General features: G+C 43.6%; 2 protein-coding genes across 3 annotated transcripts; one reads left to right on the top strand and one right to left on the bottom strand.

Moving 5' to 3' along the window:
* Positions 1-923: 923 nt before the first annotated feature.
* Positions 924-11,813, top strand: HACD3 (3-hydroxyacyl-CoA dehydratase 3). The gene is made up of 11 exons (XM_042472571.1): positions 924-1,246; positions 2,059-2,101; positions 3,370-3,443; positions 5,403-5,567; positions 6,691-6,742; positions 7,295-7,405; positions 7,978-8,105; positions 8,833-8,945; positions 9,155-9,261; positions 9,418-9,549; positions 9,911-11,813. The coding sequence occupies exons 1-11, from the start codon at positions 1,154-1,156 to the stop codon at positions 9,985-9,987; spliced, it is 1,095 nt and encodes a 364-aa protein (XP_042328505.1). The 5' UTR covers positions 924-1,153; the 3' UTR covers positions 9,988-11,813.
* A 942-nt stretch (positions 11,814-12,755) lies between these two features.
* Positions 12,756-18,440, bottom strand: INTS14 (integrator complex subunit 14). Of its 2 annotated transcripts, XM_042472569.1 has the most exons (12): positions 18,310-18,440; positions 16,984-17,248; positions 16,541-16,648; positions 16,208-16,363; positions 15,887-16,005; positions 15,588-15,730; positions 15,203-15,295; positions 14,964-15,108; positions 14,438-14,571; positions 14,005-14,123; positions 13,574-13,639; positions 12,756-13,121 (listed from the first exon to the last, which is right to left on the bottom strand). In XM_042472569.1, the coding sequence occupies exons 2-12, from the start codon at positions 17,203-17,205 to the stop codon at positions 12,870-12,872; spliced, it is 1,557 nt and encodes a 518-aa protein (XP_042328503.1). In that variant the 5' UTR covers positions 17,206-17,248; positions 18,310-18,440; the 3' UTR covers positions 12,756-12,869. The 2 variants fall into 2 exon arrangements, with proteins under 2 accessions (XP_042328503.1, XP_042328504.1); XM_042472570.1 differs by lacking the exon at positions 18,310-18,440 and having other exon boundaries at positions 14,964-15,105.
* Between the last annotated feature and the right edge of the window lie 1,342 nt (positions 18,441-19,782).

Genomic DNA, 19,782 nt, shown 5'->3' with positions numbered 1-19,782 from the left:
TCGGCTGCCAAGCGAGGCCTTTCCGCTTCCTCGGCTTCTCGGGCTCGGCTGCAGGAGGAAGGAAGGGAGGGAAGGAGGGAGGGAGGCACCGCCTGCTTCGACCCACACTGCCCCCAAAGGCAAGCCCAGAGCCCGCAGCCTTTGCACAGCTGGCCTCCTTCCCTGCCTCCTCCTGAGCTCCCAGGCCCTTGGCCACAGGGCAGCCAACCAGCCAGTCCTCCTTCCCCAGGGCCTGTCCTCCATCCCTCTAGCCTTCTGGCCACAGGAGGCCTTTCCAAAAGCCCAGGAGGAATGCTTTCTTCTCTCCAGGAGGACTCAGAAGCACAGGCTTTGACACTGGGACTGAAAAGTGTTTCTATATCCTCCTGTTCCAGGACTGTCCTCCATATTCCCTCTAGCCTTCTGGCCACAGGAGGCCTTTCCAAAAGCCCAGGAAGAAGCACTTGTCCAGGAGGAATGGCCTCCAGGAGGAATGCTAAGAAGCAGGCATTTTGATTGAGAACAGTCTTTGGAGCTTTTATTGGGGCCTGTCCTCCATTTTGGCTAGAAGGTCTTCCATTTTGCAGGGCCTTGGGCCTGGCATTTATCTGGTCCAGGGTGACCAGACAGCCTCCTTTTCCCAGAACCTTTAGACCAGGAGACATTTCCAAAGTCCCAGGAGGCCTTTGCTCTAGGAGGACTCCCCTGCCTCCATTTGAAGCAGGAAAGACCCAGAAGGAGGCCTTTGCGTTTACAAAAGGCCCCTTTCCCTTCCAAGCCACTTCTCCAGGGCTCTGCTCCCAGCCAGCCTCTGCCAAATCCACCCAAATGCCCCCAAACCAAAGAGCTGCAAACCTTGTAATAATCTCTGTTGGTCAGTTTGTGGCCCTGCATTCCCCCCTCCTTCCCTAGTCTGCACCTGGGGAAAAAGCATCTTTTGGCCTGGATAGGTGGGTGGCAGAAAACTACAACCCCCAGCATCCCCTCCCCAACACAGGGGGATGCTGGGAGTTGTAGTTTCCACCTCCACTCTTCCCACTGGCTGTGCCAAGGAGGGAGGTGTCTGGGAAGGTGACGCAGGCGCGGAGGGAAGAGGGCAGGAAAAGGAGGAGAGGTGCTGCCTGTCTTCCTCTCCGTCCGCCCTGCTTCCCTTCCTTAGCCCTGAGCAGCAAGGATGCAGCCCAGCTCCAAGAGCCTGACTCCGCAGGTGCATTGGGCGCAGAGGCACCAGGAGCTCTACCTGCGAGTGGAGCTCAGCGATGTCCAGGTGAGCCCTTGGGGGTCTGGGAGGCTTGGAGGACCCCTGCCTCCCCCTGTGCCTCCTCCTTGGCTTGCAAGGCTTGCCGATGCAGCATTTGTCCTCCCCTGATGCGCAGCCCTCTGGTGCATGCAAGTGCAAGCAAGCAGCACGCCTTGGACTGCAAGTCCCAGCAGCCCTGGCCAGGCAGGGAGAAGGATTGGCTGGTATTTGATTTATAATGCAGATCAGGGGGATGGGATTCAAAGATATAGCTGCATTAGTCTGTAGGATCAGTATGTAGAGAGATCTTGCAGCACCTCTGAGACTAAATGAAAGAAGTTGGTGGCAGGAGCTTTCCTCAGCTTCAGTCTACCTCCTCAGATGCATGTATGTAATGTAATGCAATCCTAGAATCATAGAGTTGGAAGAGACCACAAGGGCCATGCAGGAACTCTCAGTGTCCACATGGATGTAGAGAGATCTTGATGAGACTCATTGAAAGAAAGAAGTTGGCAGCAGGAGCTTTCCTAGACTAAAATCTACTTCCTCAGGCGCATTTGTGTAATGTCCAGATATATGTAGAGAGATCTTGTGACACCTTTGACATTCACTGGAAGAAAGAAGTTGGCAGCAGGAGCCTTTCATAGACTGAAGTCTACTTCCTCGGGTGCATTTATATAATGTAATGTAATGTCCAAATATATGTAGAGAGATCTTGCAGCACCTTTGAGACTCACTGGAAAAAAGAAGTTGGCAGCAGGAGCTTTCCTGGGCTTCTCTGTTGGCCACAAAGCAATGAAATCTTACCTGCTCCTCACAAAACTCTCTTTTCCCCGCAGAATCCCGACATCACCATTACGGACAATGTGCTCCATTTCAAAGGTAGGCCCATTTTCAATCTGCTTGTAGGACACAATTGCTTTGGGGAAGGGAACTGCACTGGACTGAAGTGGATCAGTACCTGATGCAGAGTTTGGGTGCATCTACACTGTAGGAATAATGCAGTTTGACACCGTTTTAACTACCATCTCTCAATGCTATGTAATTCTAGGATTCGTAGTTTGGTGAGCTGTTTAACCTTCACTGTCAGAGAACTACAAATCCTAGGATCCCAGAGGATGGAGCTATGACAGATAAAGCAGTTTCAAACTGGATTGATTCTGCAGTGTGGCAACAGCCCCAGAAATTGACACAGAGGCAATCGGAAATGAAACAGAGAATAATAAAGTATGATACGCATATATAAATGTAAATAATATGTGATGTGATGAGAAAGTAATCCAAGATTTTCTGACTGAATTTTTGGTGAACGCTTTGCGGGGAGAATCATTTAGGATTACAATTAAAAGCATTACATTCCCAAAAGGATTACAAACTGGGGTTCTGCAAAGCACTAAGCATAATAATCCTAGTGGCACTGTCGTAGAGTAATGCTGATGGCATTAGATTATTGCTTCCTGATCTAGCCTGCATCTGCACTATAGAAATAATGCAGTCTGACACCACTTTAACTGCCATGGCTCCATGTTATGGCTCAAGCTACTACACCTTGAGATAGAGGCACATCATTTTGGCTTATGGGAATTTTTCACCAATAGAATGAGTTGCAATTGTATTCCTTATCCTATGTGTGCGTTTACATGGGAGCCAAGGCAAACCCCCTCTGAACCAGTTTTGCCAAGAAAACCCTGTAACCCATCATGACTTGAAGGCATGTGACAATAATATACAAAGGAAGGTTAAGAGATGACATGATGGCCCTGTTTAAATATTTGAAGGGATGTCATATTGAGGAGGGAGCAAGCTTGTTTTCTGATGCTCCAGAGAATAAGATACAGAGCAGTGGATGCAAACTACAAGAAAAGAGATTCCACCTCAATATTAGGAAGAACTTCCTGGCAGTAAGAGCTGTTTACAGTGGAAGATGCTGCCTTGGAGGGTGATGAAGTCTCCCTCTTTGGAGGTTTTTAAACAGAGGCTGGATGGCCATCTATGGCATGGAGGGCTTGGTGTCTTCCCAAATGGCAGAATGGGGTTGGACTGGGTGGCCTTTGGGGGTTCTCTTCCAACTCTATGATTCTCTTGTTTTGATTCTGTTATCACTGTATAGAATTCTAAAAACAAACAAACACGCATTTCTGTTTTCCTAGCCCACGGCCATGGCGCCAAGGGGGACAACATCTATGAGTTTCAAATTGAGTTCCTAGAACCAGTGAAACCACAGGTAAGGTTTTCTGTTTCCTATTTGAGCCCATTAAAAAAATCTTACACTTGCTTTTGGGGAAACTGGGGGCAAATCAGTTCATGATTTGTTTAGAACTGTAGTGTGTGCGGCATTTGGATTGATGTTAAGGTGTGCGGTCATATATAGGTATGCCCCAGTTTAAAAAGTAGATATGTTCCTGGACCATTTTAATGTACCATTGTATTTAATGGGGCTTGAGCATCCAAATGGAACCAAATCTCAGAGCTGGCATACTCTTTAAAGCGCTATAGAGGCCAAGGACCTTTGCATCTAGCCACCTAGCCACCCAATTTGGCTGGGAGAAGGAATTACGACATGGCCTAGCAGGTTAGTAGTTGAAAGCACTTGCGTTGGATTGCTCAACCGTTATTGCAACCTCACTAGAAATTCTCGCTGGGCAAGGTAGCATCTCTCATGCCAAGATGAAAGGTGTGGGCATGCCAGTTAGGGAACGAGGGACTTTCCTTTCCTTCATGCTGTATGTGGTACCCGGTTTTTGCAATAATGTAATCACAGATAGTGGTTTTGAGTATTGGACCAAGACTCTAGAGACCAGGGTTTGAGTCCTGGGTCAGCCATAAAACCCACTGGGTAGCCTTGAGCAAGTCCTACTCTCTCAGCCTCAGGGGAAAGCAATGGCAAAGCTCCTCTGAACAAATCTTGCCAAGAAAACCCCATGATAGGGTTGCCTTAGGATTGCCATAGGTTGGGAATGACTTGATGGCACACAAGAAATTACAAGAGCCAATGTTTTGGAGTTGCGTGGAACCACTGTTCTTACATTCCTTGGCCCCTCCAGATGCCTAGCTTCCCTCCCTTCCCAATTCTTTTCCTAGACAAAAAGAAAAAAATGGATAACCTCAAAGCCTCCAGAAGCGGGAGATCTTTGGAACGGGTTGCAGGTTCCCCTTGTACTGTTTTAACATAAAAAATGTTTCTTTCTTCCCCAAAAACCTCTTGATCACTGCAAAGTTTGGGGGGTTTCTGGTAAACATTTTGAGCAGTCTGTGTGGTTCTCAGAGGATCCTATGGGAACAAAGATGACTCCTGGACCCACCGCAGATGTCCAATTTTGTGCCGCAGATTAATACAGCAATATACAATGAATGGGCAAAATTTCAACACAACCTGTGGCAGTGATGCAACCCTTGCTTTTTGATTTGGTTCCATTTTGCAAACTGGAAGAAGGCAGTCTCTCCCTTTACTTTCAGAGCTTCATCACATCTGTTTGACTGGCAGTTTGACAGCCTAACCTTGGCTTATCAGGCAAAGTCCATTGCTTTACTATCAGGTCACAGGGCCAAGATTTGTAGAGATTTGTAGTATGTCCTGATTACTGTCAGTCAGCCATGGCTCCTATACCTCTGGCTGTGCAACTGGTGCCCTACTTCCATTGTAAGTTGCCTTTTAATATTTGCTTTATAGTTGTACGCTGTCAGCACCCACATTTTTTTTGTAGGTATAATGGTGAAAACATATTTCTCTAATGCTAAAGAAGAGTGAGTGTATGGTAATGGTTTGAGTGTTGGACTACGACTCTGGAAATCAGAGTTCAAGTCTCTGTTCAGCCATGGAAACCCATTGGGTGACCTTGGGCAAGACATACTTTCTCAGCCCAAGAAAACCCATAAGTCACTGTAAGTCGGAAGTGACTTGAAGGCACACAAGAACAACAATGCTGAAGCATGTTTAATCCTGCTCCTTACTGACGGTTAATTTAATTTTTGTTCAAAGTATGACTCTGTATCCAGGTGAGAGTCATGCATTGACTGAATTGCAACTCCCAGACTTCTTCAGCAGTAGCTTAGATTCCTCCAGTAAAAACTATTCTTAAAAAATTATCTTGGAACCCAACAAGATCTGGAAGGCTTCATGATTCCCGTTGATCACGACTGAATGGCTCATAACCAAAACACTACTGGCATTGCATTCTTTCAGCCAGCCTACAAAGTGACGCACCGGCAGCTGAACATCACCGTGAAGAAAGCGGAAAGCCACTGGTGGGAACGGCTGACCAAGCAGGAGAAGCGCCCGCTGTTTCTCGCTCCTGATTTTGACCGATGGTTGGATGAATCGGATGCTGAGATGGAGCTGAAGGCCAAGGTAAAATGCCCATGTCTGTGGGTTCGTCGGTATTGGCCCAGATCCATTTGAAAGCTGGTGGGGCAAAAGAGCTCACTGGCGGAGTGCCGCTGGCTTTCTGTATTTGTCAGTGTGCAAGTGGAATGCACCATTATAAAAAAGTCTCCCACTCATGAGTACCAGGAAAGTAACACTACTCATGCTGTGGACTGTTGTTCAAATGGTGTGGCTGAGTTATCTTTCTTGCACATATTGTACTGGGCTTGTGGTTTCCAGAGGCTGACTATAATCTGCAGCAGTGATTCCCAAACTTGGGTCTTCCAGCTGTTTTGGACTTCAACTCCCAGAAGCCCCAGCCAGCTTGGCCAACTGTCAGGAACTCTGGGAGCTGAAGTCTAAAACACCCAGAGGACCAAGGTTTGGGGGTGTTAATAATTGCTAATTATTTAATTATTTAATTATCAATGGTTGTTTTAACAATTGATAATTTAACTGTATTTTACTATTACTGATGGGAGGTTAAGGAGGGGCTGGGTTATAATGTTATGATATTGTATTGATATTGTATTTTATTGATTTGTTTTTATGTAAGCCGCTTCGATCGTTCAGAGGAGCGGGATATAAATAAATATTATTACTATTGTTAGTCTCTAGTTCAGATCTCCCATCAATAGTGAACTCACAAAGTGGCTTTTCAGAGGCCTTGAAGCCTTGGCCATCTCTACACCCAGAATATCAATATTTGCCTTACCAGTAAGAATTATTGTCCTTGCGCTTGTGTTGGGAAGATATTGAATGCCTCGAAGGTGCTAGCCAAACGCTAAGCATTGTTGGTTAAAAGGGACAGATTTGGTTTCAAGTAGGTGACATTGTGCCAGGATTACATGGCAGCAAACAGAACATAATTCATATAAGGATTTAAAAAAAAAGAAAATAAATGGTCACAGACAGATTGGAGGAAAGAAAGGATTGAAATGGATGGAGGGAAGTATCTGAACTATGCCGCACATGGTTACAAGGCAATGTGTTGGAGAGTTTAACTTGCATCAAATGTGAGCTGGTTTTTGCAGTGATGCAGTACTGTGACCTGAAACTGCTCCAAATGGCTGTAATGCCCTCAGAAACCTTTCTCCCTAATTTTTAGGAGGAAGAGAGAATTAACAAAATCAACATCGAAAACAGGATCCCCAAAGACCGTAAGTGGTTGCCCTTTTCAGCTACTCCAAATAGCAAATCTTAATTTTCCATTTTATCTAAGGGTTAAAGTACAGTATTTACATTGACCCATGTTTTTGGGGTCAATTTTTTGACTAAACTTTCTAGACTTATACATGAGCATATCAGATTAGACAGTTATTTTTCCTGTGCCATGAGCTAGATCTGCGTAAGTCTCAGTGCATTACAGTCGGCCCTATTTATCCACGGATTCAACCATGCATGGCTTGAAAATGTTTCTTAAAAATCTCCAAAGCAAACCTCAATGTTACCATTTTATTGCACTATTGTGGGGCTTGAGCATCCATGGATGTTGGTATCCATTGTGGGTCCTAGAACCAAACCTGGAACTTGACACAGAGCCAGTCCTGACCTGTTGCTCAGTGGGTTGCATGTTTCCTTGTGTTAAAGAGACTGGCTTAAAGCCATTGGAAAACCTGCCTTTAAGTTAGCATGACCCATTTTTTAGGGGAGAGATCTTATGTCCCAGCCCTTGTTTCCTTCTCCTCACCTTTTCTTGCAATGGCTTGTAGCTTTCCGACACTTGAAGCGAGGATACCTGTTCATGTACAACCTTGTGCAGTTCCTGGGCTTCTCCTGGATCTTCGTCAACATGACGGTTCGGCTCTTCATGCTGGGAAAAGGCAAGTGGGTCTCCTGCGTTCCTTTCTGCTCTTGTTCCTTTGAGATTGTGTTCAGCTCCTGGCATGCTGAAAAATTGGATTAAAAATTTGGAATGAGTCACAGTCCAAACTTCTTGTTGTTGTTGTGTGCCTTCAAGTGATTTCTGACTTATGGCGACCCTAAGGCAGACCTATCACAGGGCTTTTTTGGGGCAGGATTTGCACAGAGAGGGTTTGCCTTTGCCTTCTGAGGCTGCAATGTGCAAAGGCACTATGTCTTTGATATCAGAGGTGAAATCTGTCCATCCATTCTAGTAGCCATTGATGGCCCTATCCCTCTATGAATGTTAAACTGACCCAAGTGAGTAACCGTCTTTACATCTTGTGGCAATGAGTTCCACAATTTAACTATGACATTGTGAAGAATGTCTGCCTCTTTTTATCTTCCCTGAATTTCCCATCTTTCAGCTTCAGTAGATGACCAAGTATATGTTTGAAGGGGGATGATGGGGGTCCTAGTATGAGCTAACCCTTCTTTTTCTTCCTCTGCGGTCAAAAGAGATGCTTAAACTGAGCGCTGTCTGCTCTTCCAGATTCCTTCTTTGACACATTTCACACAACTGCAGACGTGATGTACTTCTGCCAGATGCTGTCCCTCATGGAGATCGTAAACACCTTAATCGGTCTCATCCGAGCTCCTCTGGCGCCCGTCCTTTTCCAGGTAACGTTTCTTCAAGGCATCAAGAAAAGCCAGTTGCCAACTAATTCATAATATCTGGGGACTCTGATGTTTTGCAGGGGAGTTAGTCTGCTCTGAGCTTTAGTTTTAACTGCAAAGGAGGTATTCTAGGGTGCCTAACCTATTTCTCAGGATGAAGTTCATTAATGTGAATAGCACCTTAAAACTCTGTTGTGTGGCTTCAGGCAGTTTCTGTTGTATGGTGGCCCTAAGGCGAACCTATCTTGGGGTTTTCTTGGCAAGATTTGTGCAAAGGAGGTTTGCCATTGCCTTCCCTGAGGCTGAGAGAGTGTGACTTGCCCAAATGGCTTTCATGGCCAAACCAGGGAGATCGATCCTTGGTCTCCAGAGTCCTAGTCCAACACTCAAACCACTAAACCACAGACATTGCTTCCCAGTAATCCCAGATTGTTGATCAAGATGACTGGGAGCTTCTGGGAGCTGGAGTCCAAAACACCGGGAGGAATTACTGAATTACTGAAATAAATAAATACCATACAAAAAATTTTTAAACCACTTAAAATAAGAAAAATATATGCTATGACCAATATGACTTTCTCCCATTGCGGCAGCACTGCTGGATGAGTCAGGGGGAAATACCAAACCTGTACTTTAGTTTGACCCTTAGATGCAGAGTTTGCAATTTGCAGGTCTTTTCCCTATTACACACAATTCTTGAACTCTCTCTTTTTATCCCCACCTTTAACAGGTCAGTGGAAGGAACTTTATTTTGTTCCTTGTCCTTGGAAGCGTGGAAGAAATGCAGAGCAAAGCCGTTGTGTTTTTTGTCTTCTACATTTGGAGCATGATTGAGATATTCAGGTACTTTGCCTGTTTCTCTCCCATTTCAGAGCATTTCATTTGATGCCACTATCAGCATCATGTTATTGAGGCATTAGGGCTACAGTAGTTCCAGATAACAGCTAAGCCCAGGAAAGCTCCCTAGTGTTGTTCAGTCCTCTCCTTTCATTTCATCATTTTGGCAATCTTCTTGAAAGAGAATTGTCCACCTTGCATGGCTTCTGTTCTAGGTATCCGTTCTACATGCTGTCCTGTATCGATATAGAATGGAAGATCCTGACCTGGATTCGATATAGCATCTGGATACCACTCTACCCACTAGGGATCTTAGCTGAAGGTATGCTACCGATGATGCTCCCTGTTGCACATGCTCTATAGTGTTCTCTGCATGCTTATCTTTTTGTTCCTGGAAATGATGGGGTGGCGAATGATGCTGCACAGATACTGCAGCTGTTTGGGTTTGACTCGTGGCCTCTTTTCCTTCTTTTCTCAGCCGTGTCCGTGATCCAAGCCATTCCTGTCTTCAACAGCACAGGGAGATTCAGCTTCTCCTTGCCCTACCCACTGAGCATCACCATCCCCTTTTCAGTCTTCCTTCAACTCTACCTTGTGTTGTTATTCCTTGGTGAGTTTAGAGTACTACCTTTACTCTTTCGAAAAAAATTTTTTGTTCCCAAGTTACATTGGGATGGAGGTGGACTGCGTGCATTTATATTGCATGTTTATATTTTATATTCTATATGACTTATATGTACCCTTACACTTATATTCTACTAATGTTTGTAGGTGTATGTATTTTACTAATGTCGATGGTATGTATGTACTTTATGGATGAATTTTGGAATATGGTCAGTGGCCGCAATAGATCTATTGATTGCTATCAGGTAAACAGGTGAGGCATTTAGGCTACAAGACTCCACCTTTTGCGATGGTTCCAGATCTTGGAAATTCAGACTTTTTCTTTCTCCTTCCTTGCTTTTCTTCAGGGCCGTTTGTGAATTTCCGTCACCTCTACAAACAACGGAAGAGGCACCTTGGAGCAAAGAAGAGGAAAATGCACTAAGCCCAGCACTGGAATAATTTCATGTTCTAATCTACCTTGGAACCCGGTTTAGGGCTCTTTCATTCCTAATGATTTTACTTGCCCTGTTAATCTGAAAACTAATTTTGTATGGTTATACCGACATGTGTCTTCCCTAATACACACATACACACAAGAGTTTCCAGGTAATGGTCATCCTCTCCCTTTCTTCCCAAGCTAGATCTGGTTTTTCTTTGATCAAGATGAAACTAAACAGCAGTGGAGACAAAAAATTAAAACCTTGTTTCTTATTATACTGGGAAATAAGCAAAGCTCTTAATGAGTGCAAACCTTTGGGAGGAAAATTGAATGGCGTTTGTCTGGTTATAGGAGCGTGTGTAAGTTTCCCAGGCGGAAAGATACTGTATTTTAATTTTTTATTTCAATATAAAGTTTTGAAATAGCCCAAGGAGGAGACTTAAGCCTGAATGCTTTCATCAGCCCTAACTGGAGTAGACCCATTGGATCTAGGGAACCAACATACTAAGATACCATTGATTCAGTGGCTTTTCTAAAGCTGGGACTGAAAGTAAGTTTTAAGCCAAGGTGGGAATCTAGCAGTCCTCTAAATGTTTGTCAGACTTCAGCTCCCAGCATTCATCTTTGCTGGCTGGAGTCGCAGTCCAGCTCCATCTGCAAGACTGCATGATTCGCACCCAATTTAAATCTTCCAGTGTTGGTTGCAGGCAAAAATCCTTGTTCCTGTAAGTTGGGGTGATCAACTTTAGAGGTTCTTGGGTCATTTCCATAGACCCCCCCCTTCTAACTTTATTCCAACCCATGAAACCTGAATTTCTCCAAAACGATCCTCCCTTGTTAAAACAAGAGCTGGCTGCACCTTGTTTTCCAGCAGAAAGAGAAGATCCAGCTTCTTATTGCAACTCCAGAGGCTACAAAAACACTTAGGATGGATAGAGTTGCATGATCCCATCCCCAAGGATAAGCAATTGGCAGGCGATTTGTTCAGTTCTGTCCTCCATTCTTTATCCCTGCAGTGAAAAAAAGCTAGTTTTTTTTTTCTGTCCTGTTTTTACGAATAGTGTGTCCCAATAAGATTCTTGTAAACCCCTCCATGCATTTGCCCCATTGGTTTTGGGAACTACTGTATCTCTGCAGAAGACAGCATTGGAGCAAAAGTCTCCCATGAGGAGTGAGATGGGGTTGGATTGGATGACCTTTGTGGTCCCTTCCAACTATGATTGTTATCTCATGAACTTGGACTTGACCTTTGTCATTCCCCCGTCCACCCAAAAATATTCACTCCTCTGCTTCTTGCATAAGAGGTCCTTTTGGGTCGGCTTCTAGGGCTTGTTGGGCTTCCAAAGGTTCTGGGAATGCTCACGGTCTCTATATTGATGGGATATCTGCTCTGGATTGTAGTCTGAACTACAGTCTAAAGAAACTATTGAAGGTGCTGAACTCAGTCCACAAAATAGCCACAGCACCATAGGTGGCTCCATTTACATTGAGACTAAAATCCAAAGCAGATTTCCCCACCCCAACATTGTTCCTGGGAATGGGAGAAAAATAACCTATTTGCTTTATCATTCATTACAAGCTGGTTTGGAGTGATATTTCATTTTTCCATTTACTCCAGGTGGGTAAAAACAGTATGTTTGGGTTGCTATACTTGGAGAGAACACTTTTAATAGTAGCAAAACAGCTCATAGCCTTTATGTTGCTATTCTCTCTGTCAAAACACTGTCTAGGGTGCGGGCACTTTTGTCGTGAATCTGGATTTGCTGGTCTTTTCAAAGGCAAACAGAATGTGGATTTCTAATATAAAGGTTTTAAAACGTCTCTTCAAATGGGTTGCTTTCTATTTTTATTAATCAAATATGGAGTGAACAGAAAACAATTCCTTTCTGCTCATGGAGGCTATTCTACCAAGGTGAACTATTGAACGAATTAGACACTTTGCATAAGCTTATTTGGTTATGGCCAGCAGGCCAAAAAAACAAGGAATGATGCAGAACAGAGGGGAGTGACTATGAATCAATAACTGTAATACTGAATGCTACTCATTGTATATAGAGTAGTAGTAAATTATTACATATCCAGTATAATGCAGTTAAATATTTGCGTATTAGAGTGGTGCTGAGGAACTGGATACAATATAAGTCTACAGGATGGGCAGAGGGTAGTTCATGTGGCCCTTGACACCCCTAACTTGGGGGATCCAGAAGTCCCTTTTTTATGGGCTAATTTGGGGGGCAATTTTTTTGGGCAAAACTAGGGTTGCAATAAGTCCAAGTCAACTTAAAGTAGCCAGTGGAGAAAGACTAGAGAATGCATCAACAAGAAGTTCAAAATTTGCCAGCTATTTAAAGATGGAGAACTAGGATCCTAAACTGGAGCCTAAGATAGTGCTTCTGAAACTCTATGAGACGAGGAAAGGACAGGTTGCTTACCTATAACTGTAGTTTTGCCTAATGATTCCAGAAGTTTCTGAGCTTTACAGCACAGGCGCAGAATAACTCATTTGTGTGATTCGCAGAGAAGAACAGCAGGGTTTCCTCCCCATGAGCCAGGAACCAGAATCACAATCATGGCCATTGGCTACAACATTATTTCTTTTCTGAAAACTCTTCTTTACAGGTACATTGGCTCAATTTTTCTACCTTTTTGGCAATCCTTTTCCAAACCTCTGGAATCATGTGATGGATGTAACCTGCACTGCTGCCAGGTTTAGATTTTAATGCGCTGTGAATACTTTCTCTTAGATCATTGGGCCAATAAGGAAAGTGAAATACAAACTGTAGTAAAATTTAATGAGAAAGTCCAGTCCAATCTCATTGAGCAAGCATGGGGATGGGGATGGACAAGTCAAGTCTTTAGAGGGAGGGCTTGGCAACTGAAGGGCCTCACATCCGCTCGGTCCCACTGCCAGAGAAGTCAGTCTGCAGCGGTGTGATGTTGTGGTCATACGTCGCATATTCTGAGTTGCCAGTGCTTGCCATTTTGAGCTGCTGAGCTGCATGCGTCAGCTGGAAGGCGGCATCGGGGTGTGCGGTGTCGGGAAGAAGAGTGCATTCCCTCTCGAGGATGTCTGCCACACCTTTCAGGAGATCCAAAAATCCAAAGGCTAAGGCCGCCTTTCGTAAGCGATTCAGTTCCTAGAAAAGACAAGAGGACAAAGAAGAGGAACATCCTCCAGTCAAGCATTAATGTGAAAATGGAAGAAAGAAGCCATAAAAACATACTGTACAGCACCAGTGGGGAAGATCCAAGCAGGTGAAATTTTGGGCATCTCTAGGACCTCCAGAGTGATCCTATGGTCAATTTCTTGCAGAAGTGGATCATAGAGTCAAACAGGCTGATATAGAGATTCCTAGAGTAAACACTTCTCTAGGAATCTCTAGGTCTTCCAGAAGAGTGATTGCCTGGCAGCCTATGTGGCTGAAGAGCAGAGTATAAATATTCTAAATAGATAAATGGGTATGTCTGGAAGTTTACTCTTAACAAAGCATACACATGCTGGAACTGTGCTTCCTTTGAGAAAGGATCTATAGACCAGTCCTTAGTGCCATACTGCCTGCTTCAAAGTGTAAGAAACAGTGTTCCTTACCTTGTAAAAGGTCTGTGTCTTTTCAGGAAGCTTTCTTGCATTTCTAAGTATCTTCTGTACATCTGTCTGTTGAGAGAGGAGAAAAAAAAGTGGGGGGGGGGGAATCTGAAGTTTCTTTCCCCACTTAGGAAATCCAATAAAGCCCAAAGCCTTGGAATATCCCACTCTCAAAAAGAAATCCTTTCCACCACAGCAGCACTTTTAATAAGGGACACACACTTGTCTAACAACTTCATTTCCATGCAAAACTTGGAATGGTGCCAGAAGACAACAGGAAACTAATGTAAATGCTGCAACCCCAATGCGACAAACTACCATATTTTACACCAGTAGAGCTGTGACAACATTCAATGTGAGATAATCTCACACAGCCCCAACTTTATATGCAAGAAAAGGTAGATCCTGCCAAAGTCTTTAAACAATCTACTGACCTGGAGGCCATTTGGTTTAATCCACACAGTTACATTCTGTGCGTAGCTGCGTTTATTCTTGGGTTGCAAGGGAAAGGGACTCTTGTTGTCATCGTCACCATATGGGTTCTCCTTAGCATCTAAAAGCAAACAGATCGTAGATATATATGAGAGTTTTCATGTTTTCTCTCCCACACACTACACCTTTTTAAAAGATTATTTTTAAGAAAAAGTTCCACACCAAGAATATCCAAACAAAAGTGTCACATTCATTTGTTTTACATAAATCAAACACATCAATCATACTGTGTCTAGAAAGGAAGGAATGAAGTTGTTAAACCAAGAACGGAAACCTTTTAGTCATTAGCTTCTAATAATTGAGCCTCATATCTGACTCATATCTGAAATGATGGGGAAATCTGAATGGATCCATTCACACGGTAGCGGCCATTACCTGAGATGGGGCCAAGTTGGGCCATCTTCCCCAGCCACGGGAGAGGCTCTGGTCCTGGCTCAAAGAGAGACATCATCAGATTTGACTTCTTCTTGCTGTCTGCTTGAGAATAAAGCATCCCATACCATTCAGGCCTGAAAAGAGAGAGCAAAGAACACCCATAGCAACGACAGACATTTTTGCTAAGAAGAGATTATCCTTTCCCATCCAGGGCTGGCCTTTCTTCAAGGGAAAAGGCTGGGCTTCTCTGTCTTAGAATAAACAGAGCAACCTCTTTGTTACTTCTCCAAGCCTCTGACTGAAATCATTTAGTTATAAAATTGGTCCTCTGCTAGGTATGCCTTCTAAACTGAAATGAATCCTCCTCCTGGCAGAGGGTCTAGAGGACACCCCCATGGACAAATATTTCTAACCCCAGAGGTTATTATTCATATTCAACAAACTTGTTATAAATCTCTGGCCCAAAATACAATTCCATTCAGTGCCATCTCTGTGCGTCCTCCACCCTCCATGTCACCCTCCATACCCTAACTGAACAATGGCCACCATGCCTTCCACTTTCAGACTCCCATGCAGCAACACACAGAAGTTGGGGATCTTGCCCGCTATCTGGTTAGCCGAATTCTCATCTTCGACATCATCTGCAATCCCTGGGCCCACTTCATCACCTTCTAGGAGGAAGGAGAAGTGAAGGCTATCAGGGTACGCTCCCTCTTCATTTTGAGAGTGATAGCTTCTGGGTATGAGGACAGCAGAAAGGCTCACCTTTGTTGAGAGCAATGGGTAATACCAAATGCCGAGACAGGACCGGGGGGCTGGAGATATCAGCTATGTCAATGAAGCCAACTATTTCCAGATCTAGAAAGAAAGCCAACAGTAAGATTTTTTTTAAAAAAAGTAAGAAGAAGGAATCACTCTTTGAACACTCAGTTGAAAATATTAGAGTAGGCAACTTGGTGCCTTCCAGATGTTTTGGGGCTCCAGCAAGTAAAGGAGTTGGATCAAAACAGAATGGAAAGGTTTCTCCTTTCTCACTCTGACAGAAGGAAGACTCTTAGATGGAGAGATTTAAAGTCAAAGAATGAAAGCATAGAGGGCAAGACAAACTGGTATTAGTGCAGAAGGCAGTAAAGAAGAAGCAAGTGTTTACCTGTATTAATTGTTTTAGGAATTGGATCAATTTCCTCATCTACCACAAAGGGCTCTGGCCTTGGAAAGGCTTGCACATCTGAAGACAAGCGGCCACATTTCAGAACAGCATGGAAGGGTGTATAGGCTACATCTATTAGCTTCCTGGAACATAAATGTATCATTAGGACAAGACAGTTAATGAATTCAGGTGAACTCCTTTGAAGAACTGCATGAGGGAGTAATTTGGATGATTCTTAAACTGGGAGGGGGGGAGGGAGACAGTGTAATCATAGAGATGCTTATTAGAGGTTTACTCACCCAAACATGGACTGTACATTCTTCAAGCAAAGAGGTCCATCGATAGTAAAAATCTGTCCTTCCCCATTGTTTAAGTCTATAAGACGTTCAAGACAGTCTAAGGAATCTGTGCTCTGGAGCTGTAAGTAGAAAGAAGCACCTCTTCATAATGCAGAACATACTAAAACATGCACATTACCACCTAAATTTAGGCTGCTGAAATGATCCCTGTAAACCTGAAGCCTGTCTATCCCAGCCAACAGTTTGAACACGAGCCAAATGCTAATACAGTGTCAACCCTCTACTTCTTCTTGCAGAACAAGCCCACCGGAATGGACTCACCTCCTCTAGATTGGCCATGCACATGACATACAGCTTTGATGGGAATGGAAAAGGCAATGGGAAACGGTTGCTTTCATTTCGCTGGCTGAGAGTAGCCAAAGAGTGGCGGAGGGAGCCCCTGCCAATGCCTAAGCTCCCATCAGTGACTAGGACAACCTAAGGAAGAAGGAACAAGAGAGGCAGAGATTACCTCCACAACGTAAAGAGGAGGAAGGTATGGAAAAATGTAGCAGCACCTTTAAGACTAACTGGTTTTTATTTTAGCATGTCTACAGAAGTTATCAGTGGCAGAACACCACAGAACTTTCCAAGACATGAACCCAGAAACCTTACCTGGCAAGGAATGGCAGCTCCCCATTCCTGTTGCACAGTGTTGCACACCCCAAGCAGAGCTGACTCCAGGCATGTTTTGTCATAGTCGTCCATATTACTCAAGGCTTCCTGTGAACATAAATCACACACCGTTAGCCTGGGTCAGAGGCAAGCTGTCTGCACTCAGACTACAGTTGGTCCTCCGTTTTCATGGGGGATCCATTTGGGACCCCCCCTGCAAAAACGGAGGCTCATGCATATCCAAGCCCCACAGGCTTGAATGGGGCACATGTGATTAGTGCAGGCAGGCACCACAGGGGCGCACCAAATTGGAAATAATGGAAGTCACCCCTCCATGAGTATTCAAGATCGTGGTTGCCAGATCCTTCAAACTCTAAGCCAAAATACACACTATATTAAAAAAACAATTAACCTACGCATATCTCTGTTTTTAGATCTTGTACCTGGAGAGTGTTGTAGTCTCTTGTGAAGGGAACCATCAGTTCCCAGAGTGAGGAAAACACGATCAAAGCGGTAAATTCTAGTTTGTAGTTGGTAGCCATGTGTTCAAAGAGCATGGTCAGGCCGTGGGCCGCGAGGTGTTTCCGCTGATACTCCTCGGAGCCCTCAACGGAGACTGGCCGCGTCATGGAGAGGGAGACGTCCATCACCACCACAGTCGGCATGGCGGCTTCTTCCTCGTTCTGTCAGGCGGAGAAGAGGGAAAGACTGCAGAGGAGGAAAAGGGAATAAATATCAGGTAGGAAAATGTAGCCATATACGTAAACCCATCCCTCTCCTTCATAGCTGCCTTGAACCTCTGAACTGGGAGAAAGGCAGGGTATAAATCATAAATAATAATAATAATAATAATAATAATAATAATAATAATAATATAGTTGCTAATAGAAACACTACTGCTACTGCTGCCACTATCATCCCCATCCTCTTCCTCCTCATTAATACCCCACTTTGTCCCCAAGGATGCAGATTTACAAACTCCCATGTAGTTAAAATATACAGAAGATAAACATTAATAATAATAGGATGTTTATTTGTACCCCGCCTCTCCCAGTGGATTGAGGTGGCTTACATACATGGAACATATAATGTAATATTCATTTATTTATGCAATTCATGAAGGGCAATGCACAACATTAACTCTAAAAACATAAGTTTGGGGCAGTTTATTCGTATCTTGCTTCTCAAAACGGCTGAAGAGGCTTACATTAAACATCCATAAAATACAATAACTGCAAGTTTCCTTATATTTTGTCATTTTATTGTAAACCGCCTTGTTCCTAATCGGAGTAGGTGGGATGTCAATAAAAGTTTATTATTATTATTATTATTATTACTGTTATTATAATATCCCTAACCCTCCCACCCACAATAAAATGCAATTAAATCATTAGGCAGTTGTTAAAAGTGGAAAGAAACTACCAGCAGAGCCACCATCATCACCTATTTTAACCTGGAAACAGAAATATAACCAAGGTCCAAAACACAATGCAGAAATAACCCAGTTTATTATTATCGTTATTAAGCAGTTTGAGACTGTTATTATTGATATTAATAATATTATTATTATTAACAGTTTGAGACTGCTTCAACTGCCCTGGGCTCAGTGCTAGGGAATGCTGGGAACTGTAGTTTATTGTGACACAGAGAAGGCTCAATGTTCTCGCACCAAAAACTACATTTCCCAGCATTCCCTGAAGCTGAAGCGGCCTCAAACTGGTCTCAAACTCCTCAGCTTCCCTTTCATTCTCTTTGGGGCGATTACAAACCAGATACTTCAACGCCAAGCCGCCATTTCTGGAGACAGACGCCTCTCTGTGGCCAAGGATGGGTTTCACTTCCGGGTTGGAGGGCATCCGCCATTTTGGGGTCCCACCCTGGAAGCCTTCCCCGCCGCCGCCGCGAGCCTTTGGTTCCGGGCGAGGAAGAGGCCCCTGCCAAGCAAGCCCTTGCTACTGCGCATGCGCGCCTGAAAGGCTCTCTGGCTCTGTAAAGGCAGGGCATTTTGCATTTTGGCATCCACACTGTAGGAATAATACGCTTTGACACCGGTTTAAGTGCTGCAGGTCCCGCCTATGAAACCCTGGGCCTCCACAGATAGGGTTGCCCATAACTGTCAACCTCCAAACCGGGACAAATGTAAAATAAAATGTAGGACAATGCCATACATACAACTACAACTATATAAATGTATTTATATATACACACCCACACACACACATATACACACACATACATAATATTACACATATTTTATATATATACACTACATAACATAATATACAGTCATATATATAGAGAGAGAGACACACACAACATACACATAAATTATATATACACACTCTCCTTATATAAATAGATATAGATATATATATACACAATATACATAATAATTACACCCACACAACACATGTTTTGCTGCACAGTGGGCCTCTCTGGATCATCTAGAGGCTGCAGTGCCCTGCGTCTCCCACAAGAGGGCGCCCTGTATTAGGAATCTTATTATTTATTATTCACCCAAGTTGTCTTTCTGCAGAGAACTGCCTCCAGACTGGCTCATCAGGCAACCCTGTTACCAACAAATTGGTAAGAAGAAGAAAGAGCTATGGAGAAACATGGCTGTATAAAACTACATGTTGTTATTGTTATTGTACACAGATGTATAATCCACATTTGTTGCCTCAGGCGCGAGAAGCAGAGGCCTCGCCGATTGCACCCACCAGCACATATATAAACTGTATGTGTTTGTGTATGTATGTGTGTGTATATATATATATATTATATATATGCACAACATATTTACATCTATACACATACATATATTATAAAAATATCTGCACACACTTATGCACACACACACATATAAATGTGTGTTGATATATTATATATATGAATGTATGTGTGTGTATATATGTGTGTGTGTATGTTAAAATATAGAACATATATATATATATACACACACACACACAAATATTATATACATACACATGCATATTATATATATATAATATAAGCACACTCAAAACGCAACCAGGGTTGCATCTGCGCTGCAGAAACCATGTCATCATGGCTCACTTTTAGTATTGCCATAGTTTAATTCCATTTGAATGGCCACTGTAATGGTATTGTGCTTTCAGACCTACAAAGGCCTAGAGAAGTCTTTTCTCTAGTAGTCTCTAGGCATGTCCAGAGTGCTGCCTTGTACTCCTTTGGAACGAGAGTCAAGTGACTTCAGAGCCCAG

This window comes from Sceloporus undulatus, chromosome 6 (genome assembly GCF_019175285.1).
Source record: "Sceloporus undulatus isolate JIND9_A2432 ecotype Alabama chromosome 6, SceUnd_v1.1, whole genome shotgun sequence".
NCBI lineage: Eukaryota > Metazoa > Chordata > Lepidosauria > Squamata > Phrynosomatidae > Sceloporus > Sceloporus undulatus.
The sequence above is the reverse complement of the archived record's forward strand: the minus strand, read 5'-3'. Positions and strand labels throughout refer to the sequence as shown.

Coding starts and splice junctions, on each gene's coding strand:
- HACD3 (XM_042472571.1), top strand. CDS start 1,154: ATGCAGCCCAGCTCCAAGAGCCTGACTCCGCAGGTGCATTGGGCGCAG. Junction 1,247..2,058: donor TGGAGCTCAGCGATGTCCAG/GTGAGCCCTTGG, acceptor TTTTCCCCGCAG/AATCCCGACATCACCATTAC. Junction 9,262..9,417: donor ACTAGGGATCTTAGCTGAAG/GTATGCTACCGA, acceptor TTCTTTTCTCAG/CCGTGTCCGTGATCCAAGCC.
- INTS14 (XM_042472569.1), bottom strand. CDS start 17,205: ATGCCGACTGTGGTGGTGATGGACGTCTCCCTCTCCATGACGCGGCCA. Junction 16,649..16,983: donor GAGACTACAACACTCTCCAG/GTACAAGATCTA, acceptor TTATGTTCACAG/GAAGCCTTGAGTAATATGGA. Junction 16,006..16,207: donor GCATGGCCAATCTAGAGGAG/GTGAGTCCATTC, acceptor TTCTACTTACAG/CTCCAGAGCACAGATTCCTT.